This window comes from Cervus canadensis, chromosome 12 (genome assembly GCF_019320065.1).
Source record: "Cervus canadensis isolate Bull #8, Minnesota chromosome 12, ASM1932006v1, whole genome shotgun sequence".
NCBI classification, from domain to species: domain Eukaryota; kingdom Metazoa; phylum Chordata; class Mammalia; order Artiodactyla; family Cervidae; genus Cervus; species Cervus canadensis.
In genome coordinates, this window is record NC_057397.1 from 44,914,898 (window position 1) to 44,936,164 (window position 21,267).

The following is a 21,267-nucleotide window of genomic DNA, read 5'->3' on the forward strand; positions in this document are numbered from 1 at the left end:
ACTATACCTGCTCGGTGCCATCCAAAGGTTAGCCTCTTGGAGGGGGGTTTTGATGACAACCACAGGGAGAAGCGACTGAGCAGAAAACTGGTCAGGTCAATTAAGAGATGGGCAGCATCCGTGATGACAGCAAGACTCCCAGCAATGTGCCCACCTAGGGGATACAGAACAGGATATGGGGTTAGGGCCCCACGGTGCCACCAGATCGTATGTGTACTAACCACAGTTTGGTGAAAATGCCTCAGACTCACAGAACTGAAGATGAGAAGGGGTCTTAACTTGGATATAATCTACATCTTTTCCCTGTTTTGACAAGTAAGGAAACTGAGATTGAGAGGGTGAGTAGAATTTGAATATGTAGAAATGAATTGCATAAGAGAGGCCATTCCTGGGAGAGCTAAGATACAGAGATTAGAAAGTGGGGCACATTTGAAGAATATTCCAGCTAGATTGGGGCATAAGGATTCAAAAAGGGAAGTATAAAAGGATGAGACTGGAGAGGTGCAGGCTGCATTGAAAGGGTCTCCAGACTGAGGACCTGGACTTTGTCTATAAACCAGATGACACAGTCTGGCCCACTGATATGCTGTTGTTTGATGTGTAATTTTACCATAGTCTTCACTACTTCCTTCTGCTCCATTAATTTATCTTAACCACCTGGGCTTGAAATCACTGTTAGGAATATTGGGGAGGAATAAGAAGAAAGGACAGGCACCTTCTAATGAGATTCTTTTTTAAAATGTTTATTCTATATTGGAACATAGTTGATTTACAATGTTATGTTAGTTTCAGGTGTGCAACAAAATGACTTGGTTGTTCATATACATATGCCTATTCTTTTCAGATTCTTTTCCCATACAGGTTTTTATAGAATATTGAATAGAGTTCCCTGTGCCATACAGTAGGTCCTTATTGATCATCTATCCTATATAGAGTAGTGTGTTTGTGTTAATCCCAAACTCCTAATTTATCTCCCCCCTACCTTCCCCTGGCTTCCCTGGTAGCTCAGACAGGAAAGCGTCTGCCTGTAACACAAGAGACCCAGGTTCGATCCCTGGGTCAGGAAGATCCCCTGGAAAAGGAAATGGCAACCCACTCCAGTATTCTTGCCTGGAAAATCCCATGGACAGAGGAGTTTGGCAGGCTACAGCCCATGGCATCACAAGGAGTCAGACATGACTGAGCAACTAACACACACACCTTCCCCCTTGGTAGCCATAAGTTTATTTTCTGTGTCTGCAAGACTATTTCTGTTTTGTAAATAAATAAGTTTGTTTGTGTCATTTTTTAAGATTCCATGTGTAAATAATATCATATGATATTTTACTTTCTCTGACTTGCTTCACTTGGTATGATCGTCTTGAATGCAGCAACAATCCAGTAAAGCATAGGAAGAGAACCCAGACCATAGGAGACCTGTCGTGTTGTCTCTCTATTTGGTTTGTTCCCTGCACTTTCATTTAGTTCTCAGTTGAGGAAAGACCTCCAACCTCTAAAATAGAAGTCAAAGAACAGCCTTGTCTTTTCTCAAACAGGGCTTGTTGTTTGAGTGCAATAACCTTTATTGCTCTTGTTCCATCTTCCCAGCAAAGCGCTTCTGCTGATGGATTAGTCCTCCCCGAAGCTGTTTATCACCTTGTGTATTGCAAAGTGACGGAGTCTGTCAGTCATCAGCCCCTCCATCATCAGACTCACCTTGTCTCAACTAATGATTTTTAAAAATTACATATAAGGTTCATAATTGCAGTAATCCCCACAGATTGCTGGCTCTAGCTGTAGTTAATAACTGGTTTGTCAAAGTTTAATGGTCTGAAGCAAAATCGTCTTCAAGCTTGTTACTGAGCTGTCAGGGCAAAAATCGGAATGATTCATTAGCCAAAAAGCAACATTTTGCTAACAAATCAGCTGTCCTTCCAATTATCCTCTAATGTTGCTCTGTCTGCCAAACTTGGGCCTGATAATAAAGCTGTGTTAATAATGCATTATTTCTACCCAGAGGAATGACTACATGCAGATAAGCAGCGTGCCACAATCTTAGCAATGAGTGATGGTGATGACTCTGTATACTGGGCTAAAGTCATAGCTTCAGTCAAGGAGATGACATCTTATAGGAGTTCTTCCACAGACTTAGCTGAGTCAGGAGGCACCTGGGAAAGAAAAAGGACTTACTTTGGAAGAAGCATGTTTGTATGGCGACCCGGGAACTGAGAACCGTTTTATAACCATCTGAGCTTCTTATAAGAACAGTCCAGAAAACCGTGGGCCCTCATGCTGAATCTTATGGAGTAAATTGTGTTTAAGAGGTCATCTTGGCTGAGTTTGCATTTGCTTCTGAAAGGTGCGGATATTACTGACGATTAATTGAATCATCCAGGCGGGATGTATGGAGCCCTTACTATGCACAGTGCAGGGGTAGGGTGTACAAAGACAAATAAAGTGAAACGAAGCCCAGGCCCTCTCTGCAGTGATCTCATTGTTTGATGCTCACTGTCCAGAAGACAGGCAACTTGAGCAAAGGGATCAGAAAGCCACTGTCACTGGGAGCCCTGAAGAACTTTCCACAGAAGGGATGAGTAAGAATTAACTAGAAAGGAAGTGTTTCTCAGGAAGAGGTAAGAGCAGGAACAAAAACAAAGAGCAATGAAAGATCAGGGCACCTTCGTTGAAAAGTAAAAGGGGGTGAATGAACCTTTGCCGACAAAGGTCCGTACGGTCAAAGCTATGGTTTCTCCAGTAGTCATGTACAGATGTGAGAGTTGAACCATGAAGAAGGCTAAGGGCTGAAGAATTGATGCTTTCCAATTGTTGTACTGGAGAAGACTCTTGAGAGGTCCCTTGAGAGACTGCAAGGAGATCAAACCAGTCAATCTTAAAGGAAATCAACTCTGAATATTCATTGGAAGGACTGATGCTGAAGCTGAAGCTCCAGTACTTTGGCCACCTGTTGTGAAGCGCCGACTCATTGGAAAAGACCCTGATGGTGGGAAAGATTGAAGGCAAGGGGAGAAGCAGGTGGTAAAGGATGAGATGGTTAGATGGCATCACTGACTCAATGGACATGAATTTGAGCAAGCTTCAGGAGATAGTGGAGGACGGAGGAGCCTGGTGTGTTGCAGTCTGTGTGGTCGCAAAGAGTCAGACCGGACCTAGCAGCTGAACAACAACAAGAGGGGTGGCGTGTTGGAGGAATAATGGGCAATGAGACGGGAAGGGTGGCTTGGGCTCTTTGTAAGGTGTCACACCTCATGCTAAAGGACTTGAATGTTATCCTGTGGGAGAGAGGGATCTTTTTATGATTTTGAGGCAAGGTTATGTCATGCTCAGGTCTTTATTTAAGAGGAGATCTTTGCCAGTGATAGGGAGGATGACTCGGAGCGAGGAGAAGCTGGAGGTTAAGACACAGCAGGAATAGCCAAAGGAAATTGCAAGACAGGCACAGAGTGATGCAGCAACTGTCATATTCCTGGAGTACTTGACACAATGTAGAAAGCAAGGCACTGAGGACAATGCAGGAGAGGCGCTAAGGACTGACTCCTGGAAACAGACTCTTCTGGGGCCTGGCGGGTGGAGATGACCATAGACAAGCAGAGAGATGTTGGGCCTGGGTCTCACGTTCACCTCAGATCTGGAGAGTTGGTGTCAAGCACTCATGATGTTTTTCGTGAAGAGCAGAGAAATGCTGACAGGACCGAGAGACAGTTGTTCATCTGACAATTGTAGTCTTGTGTCCTAGTACTAGACAACTCCCAGTATATGTTGTTAAGTCATATTTTAAAAAGTGTTTGTTTTATGAGTAGCATTATTATGCTGTATATAATGTTATGTCAAAATTCATGATGTCATTATTTTTAAAGTATTTCAAACACATCACAGTTTGCTTTGGCACATTTTCTTAAATTTTTAGTACCAGGAACCTCAAGAAATATAAGTAACCTAAGCCACGGAGACACTCTGGCTCTAGTACAAAACAAGTACCCTTATTAATCAAGCTTGTGGTTGTCACACCTCCCAGGTTTGGCTTTCTCTTACTAAGAGAGAATTTTTTCCCCCTCTGAGATACTTACCATCTTCCCCAGCCTGCTGCCAGCACTGTATTCCTGTCCAGCAAGCTAGTGCCTCCTCCATCCTTGCTTAACTCTCAACAGTCCTCCCTCAGGATGCCTTTCCCTGGCCACTCTCATTTTCGTCCAGAAATGGCCATACTTGAGCTTACTTCTGTGGGTTCTCTGTGTCTGTATGTCTGTCTTCTTAAATACGGATGCATATTTACATATGCGGTGTAACTCTGCTTAATGGCCTTTCTACAATTAGGACCTTTCATGAGCAATCAGAAAGTATTCCAATTCAGTAGGTTCAGAGGCCCATTCACAGTGGATACACTGATGCTTGCAGCCTTCTTTAATTCCTTCTTCCTATCTGCTCTGTACCCTGTGGCCAGTTCTTTCTCTAAACACAGCTCTATGACCTGTTCTCTCCTGTTCTAAATGTCAGTTACTCCTCAGGGCCTACAGAGTAAACCCAGATTCCTCAGCCAGGCCACACAGCTTTCTGGAACCCTCAACCACCATTCTCCACTAACCATGTTGTACCCCGTACCACTGCCTCAGGTTCTCTCAGTTGTTAAGTCGTAAACACCCAACACAAACTACTTTAAACAGCAGAGTGGTCATTTATTGGCTCAAATAACAGAATAAATCCGGCTGGGATTGGATCAGGTATAGCCTAATTGTAAGGGTCAAAAAATCTTATTGGGGCTCTGCTCTGGCTCCGATTTTTGCTTTTTATTTTTCTGCTGAAGACAAACTTTCTCCCCTTCAGCAAAAAAAAAAAAAAAAAGGAAAAGTAGGCCTCTGAGTTTATATCATTTCAGCATAGTATTTTAAAGGAAAACGAGAGAGCTTTTTTCCAAATCTCCTTGATAAAGACCCGGAGACCCTGATTTATCCAGCTTGGCATCTTACATCCCACTGTGCCTGTGAACTTGAAGTGCTTGGGCCAGAAGGACCAGAGCTGCCACCAAGACAATAAGTATGAGAAAACCTTATTGGACAGGTAATTCCAGGCCACTGCAAACAGTGGCACCCAAATATCGCTACACATCAGAATCACTTGACTTGCTTTGTAAGAATACAGATTTCTTGTCCTGATGCTGACCTACCCACTTAAAATCTTTCCAGGTGAAGCTGATATTTATGATCTCCTGGGCCACATGCAAGCCCCTGAATGTGAAAGGCCCTTCTCATCTCCCTCTTCGCCACCTTTCAATTCCTACTCATCCTTCAAGGCTTTGTTCAGACCCCACATCCTGCAGGAGGACCTTCCAGATTCCCGAAAGTCATCTGATAACACTACTTGCTTTCTCTGACTTGGTCAAAAATGGTTTTAGAAAGGAGGTTAGCTGTGGGTTGAGGTCTTGAATGATGGTCAGGGTTTTGACGAGTAGAGAGAATGAGAGGGCTTTTCCATATAAATCAAAAGGCATAAGCAAAGGTTACAGAGACCTTAAAGTACAGTGATTATTTTGCATAGAATGAATAAATAGCTGAAACAGAAGAAACGTCATATAGGGAAGTAGTAAAAGTAAAAGATTGATAGTCAGTTTGGCAGCCAGATGGTGGAATAACTTGAAACCCAAAGTAGAAGTTTTCACTTTGTCCAGGATGCCAGAGTTTTCCAATGTGTTGATCTCTTTTCACCTGGGGCAGCCGAGTAGAGCTTAACACAGGGAAGGCCCCTGAATCAGCCTTTTTCTGCTGCAAGTATGCTTGTCAGTTTATCTCTGTGCTCGGTAAAATTTCCTGTGCTTGCTGTGATGGGAAAAGGTTGTGAAGGACTGAAATGGCAAAGGTGAGCCACTGGAGAATTTTGAAGACAGAATTAACACAAAGAGAGCAATGTTTTAGGAAAATTAGCTAAGTATCAATACAATTCCAATTCCAAATGATTTTCTGTCAGTATCCATTGAATTCCTTTACTGACAACATCACTTTCTTCTGACTCTGAAGCCAGATTTGAACTCATAGACTAATTATTAGAAATGAGAAGGAAAGGAGGAGATTGATTTGCTTTCTCCAAGTGAGAAGTGTCTCATTTCCCCTCTAAAAATATGTCATTTTAGAATCAAAGTGACAGGGCATATGGAAAGGTACAAAGAGTAAACTGAGCTTTGTGAGTGAGAGAACATCTCATTCCAGAATATTAATTAGACATCACCTGGGGAGATTATGTGTCAGTTCTCAGCATCCACGTGATTTCAGGGCAAAGCAATAGAAGAAAGTTGTGGAGAAAACAAGCCACTTTATGCATCCTGCCGAAGTGTGTTCACATGGGGGTGGTGGGTGCGTGTTCAGTCGCCAAGTCATGTCCAACTCTTTGCAACCCCACGGACTGTGGTACACCAGGCTTCCCCGGTGGCTCAGATGGTATGGGATGGGGTTGTACCAGTACTTTATCTGGAAGGTTATGAATTTCCAGAATATCACTTTTTCATATCATGTTTCAAATGGATTCCGTTTTTTAGATTTTCCATTTTGTTGATCTCTTATAAAAGCAATTGAAAATTGTGCACAATCTCATGGATTTCCTTAATTAAAAAGAATACCTCTCTAGTATAGATATCAATGGATTTCCAGAGGGAGATTTCCAGATTGGAGCTGCTAAAAGTAACCTCTTGGCAGCTCTATCAAGTTATTAAGTCATTCATTCGAAAGACTTACCCTGGTTCTAGAAATTATATGGGATTAATTTTTTTTAATTTGACTAGAAAGTTATTTACCAACTCTGGATTCATCTTGAATTTTATTAAGGGCCTAGGCTGTCTTCCCTGATGCTGGGAAAGATTGAGGACAGAAGGAGAAGAGAGTGTCAGAGGATGAGATGACTGGATGGCATCACCAATGCAACAGACATAAACTTGTCAAACTTTGGGAGATAGCGTGCTGTAGTCCATGGGGTCGCAAAGAGTTAGACACAACTGGGTGACTGAACAACAAGCTCTCCTCAAGTTTTCCAGTTTTCAAAAGCTACGAAAGTCTATGTGTATAGGTCAGAAGACTCAATAGCTTGAAGAAGCAAATTAATTCTGATTGCTTGCTATTGTAGTACAAAAAAATAGCAAATTCTCCTTTAGCGTTAGATTATTATTAATTTAGCACCCATTTGGGGTAGTAAAGAGAAAATGAAGCCAAAATATCAGTAGGAGAATGTAACAAGTAATAGTGGTAAGAGTGGTATTGAAAAATGAAAGTGTTAGCTGCTCAGTCATGTCTAACTCCTTGCGACTACCCGGACTGTGGCCTGCTAGGCTCTTCTGTCTGTGGAATTCTCCAGGAGAGAATTCTGGAGTGGGTAGCCATTCCCTTCTACAGGGGATCTTCCCAACCCAGAGATCAAACCCAGGGATAAAACCCCGGTCTCCCACATTGCAGGCAGATTCTTTACCATCTGAGCCATCAGGGAAGCCCCAAAAGTACTAGTAGCTTATGGCAAAAACTATATAAGTGGTTTATAATGTTATTTTAAATTATTTTGGTAAAAAAAAATTATAAATAAGATAACATAGCATACCAAAACCTTTGGATTGTTCTTAACTATACATAGCTTTGTTATTAATAAAAAAGAATACAAATATATTAAATAAGAATATAACTTAAGATATTAAAATATGCAATAAGACTAAAGCTCTGACAAAAGAAACATAGAGGAAGGAAAAATATTTTTAAAGCCAAGGATTGTGAATTAGAAAACAGAAGGAAAATTAAAATAATATATTCAATAAAAATATTTACCAATAAAATAGACATCTACCAAGTTAAAATTAAAGAAAAGAAGTGAAAATATACAGACAGTATTAAAATGAGAAAGGAACTGGATTAAAGAGAGTACCAATGTGAGATACCATGTTCCACTGTATGATAATAACTTTTACAATTTCTGAGATGAATCAATTTAGAGATTTATAAATAACCAAAATTTACTCAAGAAGTAGAAATTTTTAATATGTCCATGAATGAGAAAGAAGCTAAAATATATCAAAAGATTATATTCAAGAATGTCTCTGAAGTCAGAAAATTTATTAGGGAGTTCTTAAAAAAGAAAGAATAGTTACAATGCCATATAAACTTTTAGTTTTTTTATATAAAAAGGAAGTTATTAAAACTAAATTTTTCATTTCAATATGCATAACTCAGATTCAAAAACCTAGAAAAGTAGTTCCAAACAGAAAGCTATAATTAAATTTCAATGACGAGAAAAGGTATAAAAATCCTAACAAAAATATCAGTGACTCAGATTGAGCAATGCATTGAGAGGATGGTCCACCAAGGTCAAGTTCAGAGGCACCATGTGGGAGCCTAAGAACATGAGCTCTGGGATTCAGACTGCCTGCCACTGATAGGTATGTTACTAAAGTCAAAACTTTACTCTTTGTGCTTCAGATTTATGGTCTATAAACTGCAATTTATAATAGGACCTACCTCTCAAGAATGTCATCAGAGTTAAGTAAGGTAATTCATGGAAAGCACTCATCGCAGCTCCCAGCACGTAGTAAGCATAAATAAATATTAGCTGTTGTCATCATAATGTCAGAAATACATGGTGATCTCTTAATATAATACACATCGACAATAGGTCAAACGTTTTAAAAAACAGAATGAACTTAAAAGAAAAGGTTTTGATAAAAGGCAATTCTCATCCTTGACTATTTGTTAACCATTAAAAAACTAGGAGGACAAGAAGAATACTTTGTTAACATAATAAAAATACTTAGCCCCTCAGGAAATATTTCACTTAACAGTTAAATAGTTGAATATATGACTTGATTTAACATATTATTTAACATGATAAAAATATGAAACATACAGAAGAGATATAACTATTGAAAGCAAGGAGAAATAAAATTTTTTGCACAAAAGAGGGTTATCTCCTGGGATGGTGAGGAGGGATGACAGGAACAAGGAAAATTAACTGAGTTACATTTAGAATGGCAATAGTTCAAATACATTATTGAATTCAAAGTGAATATAAAAAATGAAAACTTTCCAAAATACAATAACAATCTACAAAGCAGGACGTGAGAAAAGAAAAGGGAGACCCCACTCACCTCTGGAAAAAATAAACCAAACACACAAAACTACTATAAACCTAGCAAGAAATAGATTGTCCATGTCTTTAAACAAGCAAACTAAAACCACAGAACCTTGAAGAGAGATGTAAAGTATTGGGGTAAATGGAAAAACATACCATATTCCTAGAAGGAAAAACTGAGTATTTTAAGAAGATTTGTGTTCCCAAATTAATTCATATACAATGAAATCATAATTAAATTTTGAAGGAAGCGGAACAAAATTATTTTCATGTTCAATTAGAATAATAAACAGGAATGAACAGCTTTATATTTTTTTTTCTGTTAAAGGATAATGAGGGAATAACAACAGACATTACAACATGTAAATCTACATTAAATAAGTTAACTGCCGACAGATCAGCAGCACAGGTCAATAAAACACCTTAGAACCTAACTCTGTTAAATTCAAGAGGGAGGTGACATATGTCTGCTTATGGCTGATTCATGTTGTTGTAGAGCGGAAACCAACATGTTGTACAGTAATTATCCTCCAATTAACAATAGATTTAAAAAAGGAAAAAGTAATATGGAGAAAAATCAATGGAGGAAATAATGAACTATTCCATAAATGATGCTGAAATCTTTGTTAGCTCATTAGAGAATTTTCAATCTTGAGAGCATATATAATTCCATATTGATTTAAAATTAAATGTGAAAAATTGAACAACATAGTGATATTTATCTTCTCAGTAGATAGGAAAGGCTTACTAAACACTAAAATAGTGAAAGAGTAGTATAACAAAACAAATCAGTTCAAAATGAAATATTTGATAGAATTACCTATATAAAATTTGAAACTTCTCTAAGTCAAACCAAAAATTAAACCAAAATTAAAAAGTAAATGACAAATTAGAATAGTGCTTATAACAAATGTAACAGAAGTTAAATATCCTAATATATAAAGAGCTCCCAGAGATCAATACAGAGAATTACAAATTATCTGACAAAATACAGATCACTAATACATTAGCAGAGGGAAATAGAGATCACTAATAAACATGCAAATAATGTTAACAGTAACAATTAAAGGAATGCATATTAACATAAAGCATATTCATCTATACATTAGCAAAGATTTTTAAAAGATTGAAATAAATTCTAGTAACAATTTGGAGAGAGTCATTCTGCAAAGCTGGCAGACCCAGGAACTGTTTCAAGCTTTCTAGATAGCAGCTTGACAATGTGCACAAAGAAGTAATAAAAATATTCATATTCTTCAACCAACAATTTCCACTTTCAGGAATCTCTTTGAAGGGATAAACCAGAAGAGTAGGCAGAGTTTTATTCAAGATTTTTCATTGCATCATTGTCCATAAGCAGGGAAAAAACTCCCTAAACTTCTAACAATGGAGAGATGATTATGAAAATCACAAGAGCATATTATAGAATATTGCTCAGGCATAGAAATGTTTTTTGAAGAATATTTGATGGCATGGCAAAAAGCATTCAGCATGCTCTCAGTTATATTTTAAAAATTTGTGAGCTATGAATAGAAAATATACAGTACAAAAATACTCCATAATGTTATTGGAGATTATCATTCGATTGTGGGATTTTGACGAATATTATTTTGCTTCCTTCTATTTTCCAACTTACTACAATGAGCATATTGTTACTTTAAGTGTACAGAAAATATTCAGTCTTTTGTTAAAAGAAGGACTTTAGACAACCCTCCTGTAATGACGTGGGGGTTTCGTTTGTTTGTTTGTTTAATCAGAGACGTTTTGAGAAATACTCACCCACGACCTCTGCAATCATGAAAACTAAGCATATTCCTGAAGCAGCGCAGAGCTTCCACTTGGCATAGATTTGCTCCTGCGCCCTGTCCTCTGTGGCCTTGCAGTTGTGGTGGCAGTGATGGATGACTCCTGACTCCGGCTCCTCTGGCTTTTCTCCAGGACACTGATCTTTATTCAAGGGTTTCTGCTGGAGTTCCACACTGTGGAGGAGTTTGACAGAAGCAAGAAGTGAACATGGTTGCAAACAAACTTCTCACTGACAGCCCTACCAATTCTCAGAACAGCTACGAGGACATTTGCTGACTAGCTCGGAACTTCGATTTCACAGCTCCTTCTAGGCGAAACATCCAGTGTAAGGAACAAGCAAGAGATTTTCTTCTGAATTCTCAGTTTCAAAAAAGTTTTGTTTTTATGTAAGCAAACTCATATTTAGTCTATACTACCCCTGATTAGGGCTTCCCAGGTGGCTCAGTGGGTAAAAGAATCTGCTTGCAGTGCAGGAGACGCAGGTAGACTCAAGTTCGATCCCCAGCTCAGGAAGATCCCCTGGAGGAGGGCATGGCAACCCACTCTGGTACTCTTGCCTGGAGAATCCTATGGACAGAGGAGCCTGGTGGGCTATAGTCCATAGGGTCACAAAGAGTCAGGCGCGACTGAGCGACTAAGCAGGCACACACACCCACACCTCTGATTAAGAGATAGCAAAGGAGGGACTTCCCTAGGGGTCCGGTGGTTGAGAATCTGCCTAACAATGCAGGGGACACAGATTTAATCCCTGGTCCAGGAAGACTCCACATGCAGCGGGGCATCTAAGCTTGCGAGCCACAAAGACTGAGCCCAAGCACCCTAAAGCCCATGCTCTGCAACAAGAAAACCCACTGCAGCAAGAGAACCCACCGCAACAGTAGAAGCCACCACAATGAAAAAAAAAAAAAAAAAAAAGCCTATGCACCTGCAACAAAGAGTAGCCCCCGATCGCTGCAACTAGAGAAAGAAAGCATGCAGGCAGCAAGGAAGACCCAGTGCAGCCAAATATAAATTCATTTTTTAAAAAAGATTTTAAAAAAGGACAAAGGAAGCAAATACATTTTGATTCATTTCCTTCCCAGTTACTTCACTGAAAAGACTTTGGACACTACTATAAATTTAGAAAAGGGCAGTGATGAGATTATTATTATTAATGAGTAATGTGTGTATGAGCCAGCCTGGTGATGGAAATATTCACTGTGGCATGCCATCACTGTCTTTCTTCCCAACAGTCACATTGTTAATAGGTTATAGCACTTTTTCCTGCTGAGTCCATATGGACCCTTTACACAGTTTTGCAGAAATTTCTACCGATCTATCAAAGTTGTAATGAGAGTTTGTTGTTGTTGTTCTTTAGCCGCTAAGTCATGTCAGACTCCTTTGCAACCCCGTGGACTGTAGCCCACCAGGCTTCTCTCTCCATGGGATTTTCCAGGCAAGAATACTGGAGTGGGTTTCCGTTTCCTTCTCCAGGGGATCTTCCCAACCCAGGTATCAAACTCACATCTCCTGCATTTGACAAGCAGATTCTTTACCACTGAGCCACTAGGGAAGCCCAGTGAGAGTTAAACCTACTTGGACTTCCCAAAAGAGGCAGTGCATTTTTGTTCTGTTCAAGTATAAAGCATTCATAGAAATATGGAGCCATTTATAGACATACAGAATTTCACAGATGGAGAGATTGTGGATGACATTAATCCAGTGCCACAGAGAGGAGCCTGTCAGTTATAGTCTGTGGGGTCACAAAAGGTCAGACACAACTGAACAACTAAACAGACAATACAGTTTCTTACTGAGGTAACTAAGATTCAGAGACTTTCAGTGATTTCCTGAGGTCAGATAGCTGGGACATGGCAGAGCTGGGACTCCAAGCTCAGTCTTGTTTTCACTGTGCCCACATTGCCTCTCTATCTGAACATCGGTATGCTTAAAACCAAATTTTACCTCTGCAGTGATCTCGAACTATTCAGGCTTATAGTTTTAATAAACTTATTAGAAGACATATTATTAGAAGAACTTTGCATTCATGGCTTTGAAAGGCATAAAGATGGAAATAAATTATTTTCCTCCCCTTGAAGAGTTACTTCATTGGTCTTATCACCATCCAGAAAAAGATCTGATGGTTTTGGCCTAAATGATATTTATGATTATAACTCTAATTATCATTATATATTTTTTCTGAATAAAATAACATACATATTCATTATAGAAAAACTGGAATTACAGAAAGGTACAAAACAGAGGGAAAAATCACTAATAAACATACTTCCAAGAGACAAATATTATTGATAGTTTTTTGTTTAGCTTTGTAATACATAAATGCACTTTTTTTTTTACTTAGTTGTTGTCGTTCACTCACTAAGTCGTGTCCATCACTTTGTGACCCCATGGACTGTAGCACACCAGGCTCCTCTGTCCTCCACTATCTCCTGGAGTTTGCTCAAATTCATATCCATTGAGTCGGTGATGCTAACCATCTCATCCTCTGCCACACCCTTCTCCTTTGGCCTTCAGTCTTTCCCAGCATCAGGGTCTTTTCCAGTGAATCAGTTCTTCACATCAGGTGACCAAAGTATTGAAGCTTCAGTTTCAGTATCAGTCCTTCCAGTGAACATTCAGGGTTGATTTCCTTTAAGATTGACTGGTTTGATCTTGCAGCTTCTTAAGGGACCTCTCAAGAGTCTTCTCCAGCACCACAATTTGAAAGCATCAATTCTTCAGCACTCAGCCTTCTTTATGGTCCAACTCTCATATCCATACATGACTACTGGAAAAACCATAGCATTGACTAAACCCACTAGGGCTTCCCTGGTGGCTCAGATGGTAAAGAATCTGCCTACAGTACAGGAGACCCAGGTTCAATCCCTAGTTCGGGAAGATCCTCTGGAGAAGGAAATGGTAGCCCACTCCAGTATTCTTGCCTGGATGACTCCATGGAAAGAGGAGCCTGGCAGGCTGCAGTCCATGGGGTTGCAAAGATTCAGACATAAATTGGAGACTCACACTTTCACTTTCTTTGACTATACAGACCTTTGTTGGCAAAGTGATGTCTCTGCTTTTTAATATGATGTCTAGATTCCTCATAGCTTTTCTTCCAAAGAGCAAGCACCTTCTAATTTCATGGCTGCAGTCACCACCCACAGTGATTTTGGAGCCCAAGAAAATAAAATCTGTCACTGTTTCCACCTTTTCTCCTTCTATTTTCCATGCAGTGATGAGACTGGATGCCTTGATCCTAGTTTTTTGAATGTTGAGTTTCAAGCCAACTTTTTCACTCTCTTCTTTCACCTTCATTAAGAGGCTCTTTCGTTCCTCTTCACTTTCTGCCATTAGAGTGGTAATAGCTGCATATCTTGAGGTTGTTGATATTTCCCCCAGAAGTGTTGATTTCATCCAGCCTGACATTTCATATGATGTACTCTGCATACAAGTTAAATAAGCAGGATGACAACATACAGCCTTGACGTACCCCTTTCCCAATTTTGAACCAGTCAGTTGTTCCATGTCTAGTTCTCACTATTGCTTCTTGACCCACATAGAAGTTTCTCAGGACACAAATAAAGTAGTCTGGTATTCCCATCTCTTTAAGAATTTTTCAGGGTTTTTTGTGATTCACTTTTTTCTTAGAGACAATATTAATGATAATGTTTTTCATTGCAAGTACAGAAAACAAAGCTCATGCTAAGTAGATCAATACATGGGAATTATTGGTTTTGCAGCTGAAAACATCTAGAGGCATCAGGCCTGATTTATCAAAGCTCCAGAGCCATTGCTCTGCAGTTCTCTACTACTCTTTTACCACAGGCTAATTTTTATCATAAAGTGGAATAGTTGCCCAAGGTAATCAGGACTGTGTAGTTGTATTTTCTTATACAAGGAGAAAGAGTGCTCATTCTCCCAACTGCTAAACAGGAGTCCTGAGTTGCATGCTGATTTGGCCAGCCTTTAAGGCCAGAGGATTATGGGTAGGCTAACTGGCTTAGACCTTGTTACAGCCAGAAGACTGGCTAAACCCAACCCCACTGACTCTTAGAGCTGAGAGTAGGGTAAACTCTACCCAGATCACATGACTGCCAACTCAGTGCGGTGGGCTAGAGATTCCACCAAAGATAGTTTTGGGAGCTAATTTTTAGCTGTATATATTATTAACATTTTCTCAATTTATTAAATACTCTACATCATTAGTTCAATATAGACTACATTATATTTAGTATAGCTATATCACAATATTTCCTAAAATTGAATAATTGACTCTTCCAATTATTTGCTTGTATAAACTCTGCTGTGGTTCATATCCTTAAATTTCATCTTTACTCAATATATTATTATTTCCTCAAAATGTAATCCTGAAAGGAGAATTACTGAGTTAAAAAATATCTGCATTTTTAAGGAATTTCATGGATGTTGACAAATTGGCTTCAGAATGTTTTTGCTGGTGATGTTAATAGCACTCAGGATTTTGAAGAGTTCTAAATAATCTAATTGGAATAAGAACCATTTGGCAAAAGACACGTATAGTTCTTATATCTATAGATTTTCACCTTTGTAATGTGATACACACCAATAATTAGCAACCATATAGCATAGTAATGTTAGTCACAAATGGCCATTGACTCAGAGGAGCCAGAGCTGATAGAAGAGCGTGCTGGAGATTTCCTTTTCCTTTGTGCTGAGAAGGCAGTGTGAGAGGGACAGGTCACCGAATGTTCTGGCATCATTCTTGTGACCACTGGTGTACTTCATTTTCTGTTTTTCATAACCTTGTAGGCAGAGAAAACCAGGTGGTGAGTGAACTTACCTTGGAGCATTTTTGAAGGCAGAGTGTGCAGGACTCCTACCAGGGGTACAGCCTGTGTGCAATGCCACAAGAGGAAAAGTGCACAAAACATGGCCAGGTTTTACTTTTAATCCTGCTACCTTGTCCTAGACAAGGACAAGAGCTGAGATTGTTTCTTGAAGCACTAAGCCAGAAATCCAAAAGTGGTACTGAAATTGGATGCAGTGTGTTCATACATGTATATGTATGTATTTTATGGGGAGAGGCAGGAGCCCACCATCTTCACTGAACTCCCCAAAGGGTCTACAATTCCAAAAGAAGTTAAAAACAGAAGTTAAAATATATTCCTCATCACCTCATAAGACCAAAGAGATCTAACTGTCTCTACATGTAGGACAGGCCCTCAATCTGAAAGTGATGCAAATTCTAAGAATTTTAAAACATAGGTTCTAGAAAGCAAATGCTAAAATATATAAAAAACTGAAATGTGAATCTGTCAAAGAGTAAATCACCAGAATTCCCACCCATTCAAATATGACTGAGGCTTTGAAAAGCAGGAGCAATAGGGTGGAACAAAGAAATTTACTGTAGTATCAAAGAGGGAAAAAAAAGGCGGGCAGGAGGGAGGTAGAAACAGAGAAGAAAAATAACGAAATATTAGAAAATTTGACATCAGTAGCCTAGAACTTTGAGTTCATCCCTTTAAAAAGGAATTAAAGAGTGGAGCTTTATTTTGTGACCTTGGAGAATCTTTTTTTTTAAATTTTGTGTCTTATTTTCATTTGGTTTTAGAGGTTAAACGTTTTTGTTTCTATACCTTTGAAGTGGAACTGGTAATATCGGGCTGGCCAAATAGATTGTTCAACATTTTTGGCCAACTAGGTGATTTTTTAACCTCTTATTTATATGTTGACTACATAAAATCACTTTGTTTTTGTACTTTAACATTACTTTTCCCCAGAACCTCAAATCACTAGTCCTGTTGGGAGAGGAAATACAAGCTTAGGTCCCACCATGGCATTTCCACCACTTCATGTATTCATCCATCCAACAAATGTATCGCATGTCTACCATACATCTGCCCCATCAAAGGTGCTAATGATACCATGTCCTTGATACAAAGTTCTTGATCTAAGAAGCTTTATGTCCTAGCAGAGGCGGAACATGGCAAACCAGCCAACAGTAACAGAGGCTGTGTGGTATCATGGGCAGTGCCTGGGAGAGGAAAGGTTAAAAAGAGTGGTATATGGGAAAGCTGAGAGACCATAGATGTAAATGTATTTTAATTAAGCACTTCAAGCTATTGAGAGTAACTGGTTTTCAAAGTTTAGTTTTAAATAAGTAATCTAGTCACTCAAAACAATTTTCCACCCATCTCACTGAAACCGTATATATATGTATATTTAGATCTAAATAGCCTGCTTCCCTGGTGGCTCAGTTAGTAAAGAATCTGCCTGCAATGCAGGAGACTCCAGTTGGATTCCTGGGATGGGAAGATCCCCTGGAGGAAGGATAGGCTACCTGCTCCAGGATTCTTGGGCTTTCCTGGTGGCTCAGACAGTAAAGAATCCACCTGCAATGCGGGAGACCTGGGTTTGACCCCTGGGTTGGGAAGATCCCCTGGAGAAGGGAATGGCTACCCTCTCCAGTATTCTTGCCTAGAGAATCCCCATGGGCAGGGGAGCCTGGTGGGCTATGGTCCATGGGGTCACAAAGAGTCAGACAGGACTGAGCAACTAATCTGATATCCAAACAGAGCTTCCCTGGTGGTTCAGATGATAAAAAAAATCTGCCTACAAGGCGGGAGACCCGGGTTCGATCCAATCCCTGGGTTGGGAAGTTCCCCTGGAGAAGGGAAGGGCACCCACCCCAGTATACTTGTCTGGAGAATCCCATGGACAGGGAAGACTGGCAGACTACAATCCATGGGGTTGCTAAAAGTCAGACTGGACTGAGCAACTAACACACACTCAAACAACCATCACCACAATCTAGTTTAGAACATTTTCATCACCCCGAAAAGAAATTCCATACCCAGTAAATCCCCATTCTCCTCACGCACAGTACTACCTGAAGAAACTACTAGTCTACTTTCTGTCTGTATAAAATTGCCTGTTTTCTATGAAGAGAACCGTACATGATGTAGTTTTTGTGACCAGCTCCTCTCATTTAGCATGCTGTTTTCAAGGTTTATTCAGTTATAGCAAATCTCAGTACGTCAGGACTTTATTGCTTTGTATTTAGTGTGTCTGCAGGAGAGCGGGAGGGGAGGGGAACAGAATTCACAAACGGGAGGTGTGAGTCCACATCCCAGCTCTGCTATAATCAAACAGACATCAGCCTTAAGAATGGTGTTTATTCTCTTTGCAGTTCCCTTTCCTATGTGGCAAAATGAGGGATTAGGATAAATGATATATGTAGGTTCAAGTGTTTTTGGGTTTCTTTGTTGTTATTGTTGGCAGCACCCATGTGGCTTGTGGGATCTTAGTTCCCCCACCAGGCTCTACCCTTGGGAGAATCAGGCCATCAGAACAGAGAGTTACGTGTCTTTCCCTTAGAGGACTGATACTACTTCAGCTAAACGTTTCCTTGGCAGTGAAAACAAGGAGTCCTATAGATTCTATTGTTTTTATTTGAAAAGAAAATAAAAATGAGCTTGACAGTTTTTATCATCACTGTATCCTGAAAACTGTACCCATATATGAGGTGAATGAGACCCTATAACCATAAACAGTTGTTTTATTTGCATCACAGACAGCTAAATGGTCTATTTTAATGAGAAGGGAAATACTATTAATTCAATGATGTAGAGATGCTCTACTAATAGTGTCCATAGTGTTAACAATTTGTTGTTTAAAATTTCTGCCGACCTAACATGAGGCTTTATTGTTTATGATCTCAATAAATTCCATCTAATATTATTTTCCAAGAAAAATAATTCTTATAATATAATGTGCTAGATTCTTTGTTGTATATTTTTTAAGCAGAGTTATAAATATCCTAAGGAAAAGTCCCTTTGCAGTTGCTCAAATATTTGATGCTATCAAACACAACACCACTACTCTTTGGAATATTAATTTGGCTTCATGAAATGCATAAAAACATTAAACATACTATTATGGGTATGTATTCCCTTAAATTCCACTCCTAACATAAATTTTTTTCAGGTTCTTATTCATATATCTATATATTCTGAGTACGTTTCTCTTGGATTGAATTCCCCAAATGCACCAAAATCTCATTCTTATTTTCCTCTATCTTTACCAGGAAATACCTCAATCACGAAAACTTTTGTAACCCTACCTCCTATGTAGGGTTTCCCTAACTTCACTCTAACTCCTTTTTCTTTTTCAATTCTCAGTCTATCACTGCTGAAAAGCTTTCTCTGGCTCCCAAAGTCCAGCAAAGACCTAGCTTCCCTTGAGATATTCTTACTGAACGCTCCTAGAATAAACACATGCCATTTTGTAATTGCCTATTTCTCAAACACATTCTACATTAGACTCAAACTTTCAAGAAGACAGAGATCTGTGACTAGGAATGTTTTGCTTTCATTATATATCCAGATGTGTTCAACCAATAATTGCTAAATAAGAGGGAAATGAATGAATACATTGCACATGGCACTGTGGAAGATAATAAAAAGAACTAGAGCCAGGTAGACCATTAAACTCAGCTATATTTATTCTAGGTGTGAATATTTAATAGTGATATTATATAATTAAGGAAACAGCAATTAAGATCAGTGTAACCACAATTTGCCACATAGTTGAAAAAAACGTTAATTCTTCCTAAATATAATTTACTAAAGTTTACCATCTTAAAAGTGGGAATAATTGAGGGAAAGAAAGGTAAAAAACATTAGATTGTATATATCAATTTTTTAGAAAATCTACAGATAAAAATATACTAATAAGATGTATCCTTCATGCACTCAGGATATGTAAGGAATCAAATCAACTAAACAGAGTATGACCTTTTCAGAATATAAATTATACAAGTCAATCAACAGTTGATAAAATTTTGCCAAATGCCCCTGGGTTGCAAAAGCAGAACTCTCCAATTCTGAAGCAGTAGGATCTAGGGACTTTGTGAATATTCAAGACACAGAAAATTGTGAAGCAGAGTCAGATGTCTGTTACCTGTCTAGTGTGAAGGCGTACATCTTGGTGGCTTTGTCATTCACAAGGTAAGTTCTTTCCAGAAACTCCATGGTGGCCAGGATGAAAGCTCTGGCTGTTGTTGTTGTTGTTGTGTCAGCGGCTGCTGCTCTTTAACTCACTGTCCAGTTTTGGAAGCAAAGCAGCATTGCAATTAGTCTCACACTTTCCAGAGAAAAAATGAAAAGACTTCCGGGATTACAGTAACAAGCCTCCCACATCAATGTTCTTGATAGACCTGCTAAAATTACAGTCTGTTTGAAATATCACCTGGCCTCATTCTCTCACCCACAGAAACTTGTTTCCTGCAGGTAGAAACATATGGAGTGTGTGTGAGTGTGTGAGTGTGTGTGTGTGTGTGTGTACTTCCCATATCTGATTCTGTTGTGCTTTCTGGGAGGTAGAGGAGCTCAAGGGTCAACTATTAATTGCTGATGTAGCGGGTTGGTCTTCAGAGCACACCTGAGTGAGCTGCAAACAGTGACCTTCTGTATGCTACTATTTCCCCCCCTCTCTTTTCATTATCTTTTTCTTCACTGGGGAGTGGGGAGGTCTTTCTCTGAACCCAAAAACATTTCTCCTGGGATTTAGTTCTAAAATGCCCTCTAAGCAGCTGTCAGGATTTACTTCTCTTCTCTTCTAGGACCATTTGGGGATTTCACTATTGAAGCGAGGACACGGGTCGTTAGTCACTGGAGTCTGTAATCTGAAACAGTTCCTGGTGTGGCAGCTTTGAAACCCTTTTGACAGGCAGGAGGAGGGCAGTCTCAGCTTCTAAATAAATAACAGCCCTCAGTCACACAAGAACTAGAATGATCTGTGCTGTCCCTGGCCAGGGCGTCCTTGGCTGAGGATAAAAGACAGGCCCAAGCCGATCCTACCAGGCAAACCTATCACATCTTAGAAACCCATCACCATCTTAGAAATGGAGTCTTCTCACTTGATCTCGAGAGAACTTCAACCCCCAAATTCCTGTGAATTGACCTTTTATTTCATGACAAAGAACTTTCAAAATAAGAGAAAGGACCATGGCCCAAGGACAACAGCCTGGTCACACAGCAGACCTTTACGTGTGAACCAAAGACCACCCAAGAACTATGGAGATGCACATAGGGGCAGACAAGGGCAGAGTGGAGAAGAGGGCCTAGACCCTCCACCTCTGAGTCCTGAACTCCTTCTCCCTCTGTGGAGACGAATTCCCTAGTGAGAAAACTCAGAGTGGTGTAGTCCTGGAGTAGCCCAGTGGCCCAGAACCCTGGGGATTTACCCATGTGACTGAGCAGAGATCTCCCGCCATTAAATCAATATTATCTCCTGGAAGGAGAGTGGAATTCAATGAGGGGAGAAGTCACCTTTCACTGAGTGGCTGAGGTCTCCTATGACATCTGCCATGAAGCTGTACCTCTTGTCTCTTTTAAGATTTCGAACACTCTCCTCTCT

General features: G+C 39.6%; 1 protein-coding gene across 1 annotated transcript in view; it reads right to left on the reverse strand.

Moving 5' to 3' along the window:
* Nucleotides 1–19,962, reverse strand: part of SLC30A8 (solute carrier family 30 member 8) — a 37,280-nt gene extending 17,318 nt beyond the window's left edge. The window contains exons 1-3 of the mRNA XM_043484108.1: nucleotides 19,810–19,962; nucleotides 10,864–11,063; nucleotides 8–154 (exon numbers count right to left, since the gene is read on the reverse strand). Coding sequence (XP_043340043.1) covers nucleotides 8–154; nucleotides 10,864–11,063; nucleotides 19,810–19,880 — 418 coding nt within the window. The 5' untranslated portion in view covers nucleotides 19,881–19,962. The remainder of the gene's footprint in view (nucleotides 1–7; nucleotides 155–10,863; nucleotides 11,064–19,809) is intronic.
* Between the last annotated feature and the right edge of the window lie 1,305 nt (nucleotides 19,963–21,267).